Genomic DNA, 12,299 nt, shown 5'->3' with positions numbered 1-12,299 from the left:
CATAATCTTTGTGATGTCCTGAGATGTTACTTCTGTATTTTCACATAATCTTTGTGATGTCCTGAGATGTTACTTCTGTATTTTCACATAATCTTCTTTCCATGCGTGCTGGGTAGTGCACCCGTTCCTCCTACAGCAAATCAGCCACACAACATGTTGCTGCCACTGCTGTACATCATTCAGGCTGGTGTGGCCTGCTCAAAAAACATTCTTTTTTTTCCCTTTCAATTGCACGATGATTGTTGTGAGCAAATCCCTTAAATGTAGTTTCTCCACACCACTCACTCCAAATAATATATTCATTTTGTCTGTGTTTCTATATTGGTGTAGTGAAATCTGTTTTTTATGTTGATTTATAATAATGGTTTCTTCCCTGCTGAGTGGCCTATCAGCTCATGTTGTTGTTGCCTTAATAGATGTTTCTGCGTTTAACTGAAACCTTTAAGTTAGATATTGCCACATTGTTTTGACAAAATAATGTTTATGAATCTAGAATTCTGATTTTCGTAAAACGCAATGAGAAAATCCTCCACATCTTTTTATACACACTTTTTTCATAGACAGAAACTTTTGTCTATGAAAAATATGCTTTTTTTGCCTCCCTGCCCCCAACCATTCTGTATTTTCTCCCTACGTGTGAACACTGCATGACAATAACTCTTTTGTTTCATGATTCTGTAGGTGATATAATTCAGATCTCTCCAAGTAATGGAAGTAAGCAAGTTGGCTGAATTCTTTGTTATTTCCTTACACCTTTTAAAAAGTGCTTGTTTGCTTTTACAACTGGCTCCGTGGGTAGCAGGGGAGGGGCGGTGCAGATGGATTTGGGCTTCGTTATTTTTTCTCTGCCTTTGTAACAGCTCATTTAAAATCACAAGGGCCTGAAGTCCAAGACAGATGGGGCCTACTTAAGAAAGAGTCAGTGTCTAATTCAAGTAAAATACTTCCTAATGTGAGGTAACTCGACACCTTTGTGAAAACGCTTTGGGCACTCTGATCGAAAAGTTTTCGAGATCAGTTGACCAGTTTTGGATATCTGTTGCACTTAACATAAAATCCCGAACAACTGCACACGATCAGGAGCAGACCTCTAATCCTTTGTGCAGCATCAGCAAATGTTTCCAGATTGGAGTATGCATAAGTAACATTGGATATTGACTGAACTACGCCGGCTTCACAGACTGAGCTCACTGTGAAATTGCTTAAGCTTGGTTTAAAAGTATTCATGCAAAAGTCATATATCACGAGCTCGCAGCTCACCTTATCTGCTCCGCCGCTACACTTTCACATGAAGCCGTGCCCGTTCACATCAAAAGAAATGTTTTAAAGTCCCTTAAGCTCCCTTTGAAGGGTCACATTTAGATCCTCCTGAAAATAAACAGCTGGGTCGTGGAAGGTATTGTGGGAACAGCAAGTTGATACGATGATTCAAACAGTCCGTCAGAGTTGTTTATTCGAATTTATCCAGAATGCCACTTTGAATTTTTTTTTTTTTTTTTTCATTAAAGAGAACTTGTTTGGAGGTTGCTTGCTTTGTTCCTTCATGTAGCATCATCATTAGAAAAAAAAATCAAACAGCAAGAATCTCAGAGGTAATTTAACTTTATTTTTTTATTTTTTTTTAGAAAAAAAAAAGGTTTATCACGCAAGGCAACAAAGAGGGAAAAAAAAAGCAAACTGCTATGAACAGACCACAGAACCCCCCACCCCTCTCCACCCTCATTCACCTCCGTTCACCCACCCACTGGCAGCGAGGAGGGGAGTAGTGGGGGGGGGCTCTCATTATAACCAAATCAAAGGAGCGGGAGAACAAGACTCGCATTGTTCTGATTGTGTTTACTTACACTAAAAACATTAAAACCGGACAATCTGACTGTGCAGCATAAGACGGACAGTTTTGATTTCTCACATGAATCCAAACACGGAACCTTGGAGTAGGAATTTTTTTTCTTTTCTTTTCTTTTCTTTTTTTTTTTTTTTACATTTAGTCGACAGTAGTACTAACAAAACAGGAAGGTTCATGACTCTGAAATACATTGGACAGATCACTTTAAGACAGACTATACACGTTGCAATGGGCACTTTCTGGGGGAAAATAAAATAAAGGTCCCATCCATGTTCTTTTTTTTTTTTTTCTTAAGTAACATCAACCCTGTGTGTTGAGGTAAGCAGGCCGCAGGGGAATATGAAGGAAGCGATTCCCTTTAAAAAAAAAAAAAAAGAAAAAAAAAGGAGTCCCTTAACCATATCCCCACTCACTTTGTAATTCGTCTTGACAGTAAATCAATTCTCGAGCCTGGCCCCTTGGACTCCTCCGACACTAGGTCCTCCTCTCTCAGCATTCCTGCACACATGAATCAACTCCTGGCTTCTTGAAGGCATTTCCTGCCCGACCCTCTCTCTTTCTCCCTTTCTCCCTGTCTGACTCCTCTGCTGAAAGCTGGGCAGGAACTCCGTTAAGCTTTGATTTTGGACCCAGAGAGGAGGAGGAGAAGGAGGAGGAGGGCAGGGAGAAAAGGAGAAGAACTCGACCTAATGCAGGGCTCTGGCTCTGCGATCATTCCAAGGCGGGATGGGATGGAGACCAGGGGCGTGTGAAGGAGATGCCTGCACACCCAAGCCAGGATTTAGTGCTTTATCCTTCAAATTGCAATACGAGTTTCTGCCCTGTTAGGATTATTTTAAATGTTCATTCTCTCTAAGACAAGGTATTCCACATTTCCGTTGTGGGAAACACTGAACAGTGAATGTTGTCACAGGTTTTCATGAAAATAAAATAAAAAGAAAAAAGATTTAGCTTCCAGAACAAAGAGCAAAGACTGATAATATTTGAATATTTTATGGAAAAATGTACAGAATGGCGGCTCATCGAAGCTGTACATCTGCTAATGCTTCCCTCTACAAATCACCTTTGATGCTAAATCCACAGTATTATGTACATAAAGGTTTGCCAGTCGAGCCGACTCCAGGTGACCAAAGCGGCTCTTAAAAAGAAAGATCTAAAGTGTCTTCATATTTACAACCAAGGAAACATACATATTTTACAGCGATCACAAACACAGAGACCACAAACTGAGTCTTAGCAGTATAGGATGAGTGAGGCTGCAGCTGAGTGAGAAGAGGTCATATGTTGTGACAGAGCTGGTCTACCGTGCGATGTCTGACGTGTATGCGTGCGTGCAAGTGTGGATGTTTGTGATCGTTGTGAGCGGGCGATATCAACTCCATCCATTCCCCTCAAATCATGGCTCTTATCACCAGTCTCCCTTTGACCTGGTGGAGATAGGTGCTCTGTTCGGATTCTAGGCGCCGATTGGTCAGAGCCTCGTCCTCGCTATCAGCCGGTTCCTCTTTGACCTTGATGACCCCACAGTGAGCGTCTGGGAGCTCGCTGCTCGAGCTGCCACTGCTGCTGCTGCTCAGTGTGTGCTTCCGAATGACTCCTCCAGGGGGCAGCCTGTCCTCCTGCATGCTCTCCGTCTCCTCTTTAGGCTGCTGCTCCTCCTGCTCCTCCTCTGATTCCTGCAGGTGCGTGCTGGGCTGACGTAGCTGCTCAATGGACTTGGATAACAGCTGCAAAACACATCGGCTTGACGTTAACACCGACATCCTGCGTCCATGCGCGTATTAGTTAAATGAGCCTTTTTAAAGCAGCCCTATTTGTAAATGAAAACGAAATCCAGTCCCTCACAAACTTTGTAACCACATAAAGAACTAGTCTAGCATACGATGACGATGGAGTATTTATATCCAGAGAACCTTTTCACGTCTGGTCACATTACAACCGCAAACTTTAAGATGTTTTATTGAGACACTGAAGTAAAGAGGACGAAATATGATACATAGCCTTTTTCCTCTTAGATTAAAAAAAAAAAAAAGTAAGGTGGAGTCCATTTGGATTGACCGTTCCTTACTCTTGACTTTTTTTTTAATGACAATTCAGCTCAATCAAATGCTTATAGAAGTCTCCTAATTGGTAAATAACACTGTGTCCCAGTATGGATCTGATTACCCATTTGCTACATATGTATACCAGCTTTGTGGACCAGAAATGTAGAATAGCATCAGTGCCTTGCTTCGTCAGTAATAACAGCTTGGATGGAAATAACCTATTCCTTTGTATAGGTTTTAATACATAATTCCTTATGAAAACTGTTCAAGTCACATAACTATAAACAATCCATAATAACAGGGAGAAATGTAACTGTTAGGTATCAGCTTGTGTTTTTCTTTTTTTGTATTTTATATATTACCAGAAAGTAGAAATAGAGTTTGATGTCATTCTTCTTTATGTGTCTATATTAATCTGACTGTATTGTATTAAAAATAGGATCGCTTAGGAATGAATGTTTGTAAATTATTATTATGCCTTTATTAAGCTCAGCCTTTGCAGATTATTTACCCACAAGAGGGCTCCAAAGCCAGGTTGTCTTCTTCCTGTCAGCCGGTAACCAATCAGCACTGCTATCTGCAGAATCTAGGCCTTTTATAAATACCCTTTCATCAATACGAATTAGCCTCTTTAGCATTGCATTAGTGAAAACCGTTCGCAACTGTTCCTAAAATCCCTAAGCTCCTGTAAATTTCCAATACGGCTCTCCCCTTCCCACCACCACCGTTGCTAGCGTTGGAAAAAATAGAAGCAATTGAGGGATGTTTAAAAACAACCGTACAAAAGCCACTGCTCGGAAATTAATTAGGGCAATGTTTCAGAGCTGCCTCTCAATAAACACTAAGGGCTCATCCCCGATTAGTGGCCATTTATAACCTCCACTTAAAGAGGATTTACTTGCAATCTCATTGGCCTGAGTGATCAGAGCCGGCCCCGTTGACATGGTTCTAAAGACGCTGTCGCTATTGTTTTTCAAATGAGTCAGCTTCACAGAGAGCGTCTTAAATTCACTCTTAATCGTGTTTTTTCAACGCACAAAGAAACTGTGACATGTTCAATTTCTATTGTGCTGCTCAGTAAGTGCTTCTTTAAATATTTTTAGGTATGAGCTCCTCTGTGGGTTGCATGGCTCTGTCAGGACCCAACCCTGGGACAAATCAGCTTGTGAGCTCACAAAATGCTGCCTTTCACGCCGTCGGCCACCTCACACCAGAATAATGACAGTCTGTGTAAAGCCAGGTCACTACGGCCAACTCGCAGAAACACAAATATTGCCACAGAGGAACAAAATGCATTCAAGGCTTCTTTTTTATTTTTTATTTTTTTTTCATGGGAACTAAGATGAATTAAATTTCACAGCATTAGCATGCGAGTAGAACAGACGCCACAAGCTACGATAACAAAATTATTGCAGAGGAAGGATTTTTTCCTCATTTGAAGTCAGGCAGAAGTTCTTCGGTTCACAGAAATAACAGCAGGATTTTGAGGGTGGAACAAGACCATGAGCCAGGTCCGCAAAGTTGAGCTGCACTTACTCTCTCACAATGACTAAAAATAGAACCACGCTTGTGTCCTTAAAACGATTAAGCCAAACTTCCTACAATAAACCGCGACCTCGTGAGAACCAAAAAATGGACTGAATGTCAGGAGGAGCACTGTGGGAATCATGAAACTCAGTGTTTTTACCTTATTTATGTGGACCTGCTGCTGGTACTGTTTCTGCTTCTCCAAGAAATGCTGGTGCTGCTGCTGGATGACGAGCTGGGCCAGTGTGTTCTGAGGCAGAGGTGCAGACTGGGTTCTGTTCAGAGGTCTGTGTTTTGGTAGCTTAGGCCGACTGCTGGAGGGGCGATCCTTCATGACCAGAGGGGACTGAGCGTGGGAGGACATGGAGCCTTGACCTTGCCGGAGAAGACAAACACCTTGGTAAAGTTTTCCAAAAGTCATGCTGCAATTACAGGTGCACAAAACGTCTGCAGTAAATAATGCATTTTATTTTGAAGGGCACCTAATATGCTTTGTTTTAAACGAGTGAGGACAGATCTACGGGCTATAGACATCAATGAATGTACAACTTTCAAAAAATCAAAAATTTTGACCTGTATTTAAAAAAAATAGAGATACGCTATGGCCTACAGAATCATGACATGATAGTTGTCCAGTAGACCATTTGCAAGGAGGGTCAACCACAAAAGTCATCGTTAATGAAGCTGACTGAGTGCGATATTGTAGTACATTAATGGAAAGTTGAAAGGAAAGAAAAAGTGTGCCAGAAAAAAACTGCACAAGCAACAGGGATAACCGTTGCCTCGGGAGGATTATGTAGCAAAGCTCATTTGGGAGTTTAAGTTAAAAATTCCAAGACGTAGACTGCAGCTGGATATGGAGTTTCTGGGGCCACAGCAGTCAGACGTTTCGGGTCTGTTGAAGGTATTAAAGAGAACTGGGCTTCCTTAACACCTCAGCCGATGCAGTGGTATATGAAACAGGAGACCCAACTAGTGCAAAGGCTGTTCGAGACGCACAAAAATAGTTTTCAGTAGGCCAACATCTCTATATCAGGGGGAAAAAAAGACTTTTTCTTTTTGTGGTCTTATTTAATTCTCTAATTTTCTGAGGAACTTCATTCTCGGACTGCACTAGCTGTACGTGACCAACATCAAAATTAGCTAAAGCTTTAAACATATTAACATGTTTTTTTTTTTATTGAATCTATATAATATTTGTCTCACATTCTGAATCTTTCAATAATATTCTAATTCGTGGAACTGCACTTCAAACGCACTTTTCGGTTCTTCTCTAAGGTGCGAAGAAACTAGATGCTCACTGAAATTAGATAACAGCCTTACCAGAAGAGATGATCTTCTGCTGCCTGATTTGCTCCTTCTGGAGGAGGTGCTGGAGCAGAGCCTGGTGGCTGGGGCTGACCTTTGACTCCAGGGCTGTCTGAAGTGGCACAGGGCCCAGCAGGTGCCCAGGCAACCCATGTTTGATTTCCGTCGATCTGTCATTTAAGCCCATAGCAGCCTAAAAGCGGAGAGTTAAGGTAAATGAATTTAAACAATATTAACCTTTTCTACATTCTAATTTTCCACAAAGGACAATAAGAAATTCTCTTCATTAAAAATGGAGGTAACAATGAATACGGAAGTCTGACATTGGTCTGTACTTGATAAATATTTTGTGGAATGTGCCACTATGCAAAGGATGATATATCTTGTGTCAAGCTATCGGGAGCTGCACTTGAGAGCAGCGGGGCTTTTTAAAAGCCGTGATTAATGAGGTAACAGGGGAGGATAAGAGCATGCTTGACACAAGACACTGCAGCACAATATTTATCTAAGCCCAATAAAATCATTTGGGGCCACAGGTCAGTGACCCTGCGGTCATAAAGAGAGTCCAGAAAGCCACTGATGGCAGGTTTCGAAGCTCCCACACTGAGATGAATACCTCACATCCACAAAAAGGGCCACTGTGTCGTACAACTGTGAAATATCATGCAGGAAGGTCGGCGGTATTCGTACTCACACTAATTGGTGTGGATGTAGTAGAGAGCCCCAAGGAGATGTTGGGTAAGGATGGAGATGTGTACAAGCTCAGCATGGACACGGAGCCCTCGGGTCGGAATAGTCTTGGCTGGGAAGGCCACCTCTGCATCAAACAGGCAGAAGAGAGCGAGAGAGACAGATTTAAGTGGATGGACAGATCTAAAGATTGCACTGAAGGCACTTTCAAAAGGAAACAAGATAAGTGGCATGAATATAAATGTGCTATGACAGGAAAAAGTGCATTTTTCTGCAAGTTTTATTTTTTGGTTTGTTTGTTTTTTTGATGGCAGCAAAGGTTTTTCAGACCCGCACAGAATGAAACCAGTCTCGATTCACAAAAATGAAAGTTTCTGCAGGTTTCTAAGCCCAAAGTGCAGTCCTTCAATTTCTCAGCTTCCCAGTCCCCACCTTCAGGCTACTCTCTCAGAGAACATCAGCACTGGGGTATACTTCCTGTACCCAGCAGAGCAGCGGAGCAGCATGTGGTTCTGGAACAGCCATGTTTATCCTTCCAACCCCTACCAGTACTCGGTGACCTGTATGTGGATATCCGGCCCGTATTTGACCCAAGGGACTCTTTCCCTCTGAAAAAGGATACCTAATGTAACGGTGCACAAACACTCCTTGCTTTTGCAACAGGCATGGGGTTCACAGGGGATCCCTGCAGTCCACCAGTGACTTTCATGAGAGCCTCGACTCAGGCCTATACAATAGCAAATCCTGCATGTTTATGTTGTTAGCGTGTGGGTGTCTTTTGGCTACCAGCGCCTGGGATATCAATTAAAATCCCCAGTTTGAATGTCTCCCCAAGCCTCAACCTTCAACCTGGTGTGTGTCAGGGCGTCCCTCCCTTCTGTCTGTGTCACTGGAGGTCCCTTGGAGAATAAACAGCAATGCGAAGGCAAACACAGCTGCTCTGTTAGGATCGCTCGGAGATGTGTCATATCTGTCAAATATTATAACGGCCAGTACTGTGAGCTCAGTCTAAGTCCGTAACTCAGCCAGGAATCAGAACAGCTCACGCAAATGCAGTCTGAACCCTATGAAAAGACAACGCAACCGGTGACTTTCTAAAGAACTGTTTGTTCAATATGGATTTCTTTTCTCACTGAAAAAGATATTGAACTAAAACGTAGTTTTTTTGCACAGTTTCAGTGGAAAAAAATAGTGCAAACGTAGTCATTTTTAAATGTTTTTAACATCATTAATTCTGTTACCTATGTGGTCAGGACTGTATTTAAGTTTCACCAGCTGCAACCATTACTGTTTAATTTTACATGTAGCATCAACTTTATGATGGTAAACAGGGGAAATATGTCATGTGGGTCGAGTTGTGCCTCTTTAATGTCGTCATGGAGATCATTGTCAGTGACGTGTAACAAGCAGAGGGCAGCTGTCCACTTTTATGGCTGCAGTAACCGAATGTTTTATGCCATGTTCAAAACAATTTACCAATCTTCGTGCGCACAATTTATACACTTACCTCAGTTTTTGTCGTCGTAGGCAGAGAGGAGGGTCCGTTTTCAGCCCCCAAGGCACTAGAGGCCCCTATGGGAGAGCTGGGGCCAGACCCAGGGGCGCTGTTAGTTGGCGCTGAATCTATGAGACATCAATAGTTTGCATCGTCAACACTCTGAGCTGTGTTCAATCATCTAAACAAGTACACAAAAACAACTAATGTAACGTTAATCTAACATGACACAGAACACACACACACAAAAAAAACAACATATTTGTGTATTGGCTGCTTCAGTGACTGAGTGAGGCATACCCATAAGCTCTAAAGCCCTCTTTTTGTACGGAGTAATGATGTTTCCATCTCTTCTCTTCAGCATTGGACTGCTTCTCCTCTCTGCCACCTTCTGCTTCAGTCTGGATCGTACCTTCAGATTTGGCTCGGACGCTGCGAGACAAAAAGGACGGGCGTTCAGTATGGCATCCAAATCACACAACTCTGTAAGGAGAATCAAACCTTCCAGTAAAGCATGATTGTTTTGCTGCGTTATGCCAGGAGTCAGACTGTACGATCCTTTCCCCTCCCACAGTTATCAATCCAAAAACAAAAGGAGAAAGAACGGCAATGCTGCCATGTTTTGACATGCTACCATTTCAGTGTCCAGCTACGTCTTGAGTGAGTCAGGATTGGACCCATTTCCACATCATCTGGACTACATTAGGTCGAGCAACACGCAGGCTCAAAGTGAAAGAGTCTGCTACCTGCCGCCCTGGTGACCACAGCCTGATACAGTAGCAACAGTTAAACTAACACAAAAACATGGCAGATGTTTCAGGCTTCCTCCACATCCCCCGTCGCCCTAATGCAAACCAGCGGTGGGACCAAATGTATCGAGTCCGAACACATGGCTGACCGCGTCATAACGTTAATGCAATATCTGTCACAATAGACAGGTTGGGTAAAGAGTTTCCATCTGGTTTTTATGAGGGGTTTAGGGAACTTGAGGGAATATTGGCATGTTGTCATACTTAGGATAATCAAATCATTTTAAAACCTCAATTTAACAGGGTTGAATTTCTTTCAGCAGAAATTCAGTCCAAGACAGACTTTCTAGCCTTCTCATGATGGATGATTATTAACTACTAATATAAAGTCAACAACAGTTGCATCAGATAAGATCTTGCCTAAATTCATCAATAATTGACACCCTATTTATGAAGTGCTTCATAAAAGCATACATACCCCTCAAACTATTTTACGTTTTCTCACATTATAACCACAAACAAGAATATGTATTAAGTGGGATTTTATGTGACACACCAACACAATTTAGTGCGTAACTGTGAAAAGTAATGAACAGTTTTCCTTTACACTGATACCCCCAAATGCAATCCAGTGCAACCATCTCATTTTTTTGAACACCAAACATCCAGGAACATACAGCTTCACGAAGGCCGAGGTCAGGGAAAAAGTTGTGGAGAAGCTTAAATGTGGGTTAGGAAATAAAATATTATCTCAAGCTTTGAAACATCATATGAGCAAAAAGTTTTGCTCATTTTGCTTTAACAATCACTTTCTCAAATGTCTCTATGGGGAAATAATCAAATAAAAGTACATTGTCTCATGGTGGGTTGCAAAGAACTAACACTGCACATCACTTTGAAGAGACCATTCAAAACCATGAAACGTCCAGAAAAGTTTTTCGAGTTGATGAGAAGATGGAGGTAGGTAGCTAAAGAAAACCAGCGCTGCAGCATACGTGGAATTGGGACAGAGGTTCACCTTGGTGAAGGAAAACAAACCTTAATGTACATTTACACCTGCTATTAGTTTAGAACCAAAAAAAAAAAAACGTCATATTTGAAAGAGACGTGATTGCAGGTTGAATAAAAACAAAGTTTAAAATTTTGCAAGAATTAATTGGTTTATAAATAAAAATAGAAAGCGTTTGTGTTCGCCTGGTGAACCATGCTCCTGTTTAGTCGTTCGGTTATGTCTCAAGAATAGCAGACTTCCAAATGAAATCCCAAAGCTACTTTTACATACTCAAACAACATGCAGAATGGATAAGTTGCTTTTTTTGGGACTGAAAGCCAAAACAGAGAGATGTATTACAGTTATGTAAAACCCTTCTGTTACACAATAGCCAACCTGTTTCAATTATTTAACTCTGATCAATAATTAAATAGGCCTTTCTTGTTTTGTACATCATACGGTTACACATAGGAAAGTGCAACTATGATGTGGAAACACTGTGGGGGAGGGTGATGGTGATGGCGGGGGAGAGAGAGAGGGGGCAAGGAGAAGAGAGTGGGTCGCACGCTGCTATTTTTGGCTTTTGTCAAAAGCAGCAAAACCGTCTTCCCTAATACAGACCTCTAATCCTGTGGGTGTGAGGTAGAATAATAATAATAATATTAAAAAAAAAAAAGAGAGCGCGCGAGGGCGGAAGAAAGGAGGAAGCAGAGATAAACGGAGAGAAATCGCTGTTGGGAGTCATATGAATTTGCTTCACGCCCTGCCGCCTTGATTGCTTTCTATTTTTACACGCCGCTGCCACCAAGCTACGCATCCCAATTGGTCGCCACGGGAACGCAGACAGCAGCGCATGAACAAACACTTTTTTACATGTCTCTATGGAGAAATAATCAAATAAAAATACACTGACGCACGGTGGGTGCAACAGGAGGCTACGGCAAAGCATGTACGCTGAACGCCTGGGTCACTTCTGCAACAAAACCTCGTCTCGCACAAGAAATGCTACAATATGTTGCGATCATAAATCAGTGTAATGGTCCGCCTATCTGTAGTTAATCAGATAGATAACCCCGCCATCTCTATTAGTGATTCTTTATTAAAGCTGGGATCTGGGCAGATGGCTCTCTGCACAATTTGGTTTTGTGTACAACAGAACACCAGCTGAGCATTTTGCTGACATCAATTTTTAAACTAACGCTGCATAGTTTAAAAATAATGCTGCTCTGTATTTTTACAGACATAAGCTTAATAACTAAAGTCACAGTCCCTCAAAGAGAAAACAAGTTTGCCTTTTATTTTGAGAGAGACCTAAAACAGTTTAAAAACGTATTTTCAATCAGTTACTTAGGAAGGCCTTTGTTTATGTAGTAAGCCCATTAAATGTGACCTACAAAAACGGATGAACCGGTGTCATGTCTAAACATAAACAACTTAGCCAAGAATCCAGTTTAAACTGGATCAGGAAGTATCTTTATATCAGCAATCAGTTGCTAGCAGAACTTTGTCAGAGAAGCTGTTTGACAGACACATGCACCTCTTTTTAGTACATATATGTGTATGTATCCTCACAGTCAAACAGATACCAACTCTGTACCAAGATTTGTATCAGTAACACAAATCTTGGTTTCCAATACATATATATATA

At 41.6% G+C, this 12,299-nt stretch overlaps 1 protein-coding gene across 4 annotated transcripts in view; it reads right to left on the bottom strand.

Moving 5' to 3' along the window:
• Positions 1-1,965: 1,965 nt before the first annotated feature.
• Positions 1,966-12,299, bottom strand: part of hdac9b (histone deacetylase 9b) — a 24,701-nt gene continuing 14,367 nt past the window's right edge. For all 4 annotated transcript variants that reach the window (XM_008432478.2, XM_008432479.2, XM_008432480.2 and 1 more), the window contains exons 6-11: positions 9,212-9,343; positions 8,924-9,039; positions 7,421-7,543; positions 6,742-6,919; positions 5,579-5,793; positions 1,966-3,573 (exon numbers count right to left, since the gene is read on the bottom strand). In XM_008432478.2, coding sequence (XP_008430700.1) covers positions 3,238-3,573; positions 5,579-5,793; positions 6,742-6,919; positions 7,421-7,543; positions 8,924-9,039; positions 9,212-9,343 — 1,100 coding nt within the window. In that variant the 3' untranslated portion in view covers positions 1,966-3,237. The remainder of the gene's footprint in view (positions 3,574-5,578; positions 5,794-6,741; positions 6,920-7,420; positions 7,544-8,923; positions 9,040-9,211; positions 9,344-12,299) is intronic.

This window comes from Poecilia reticulata, linkage group LG16, assembly GCF_000633615.1.
Source record: "Poecilia reticulata strain Guanapo linkage group LG16, Guppy_female_1.0+MT, whole genome shotgun sequence".
NCBI classification, from domain to species: domain Eukaryota; kingdom Metazoa; phylum Chordata; class Actinopteri; order Cyprinodontiformes; family Poeciliidae; genus Poecilia; species Poecilia reticulata.
Note: the sequence above shows the minus strand (reverse complement) of the source record. Positions and strands in the feature narration are given on the sequence as shown.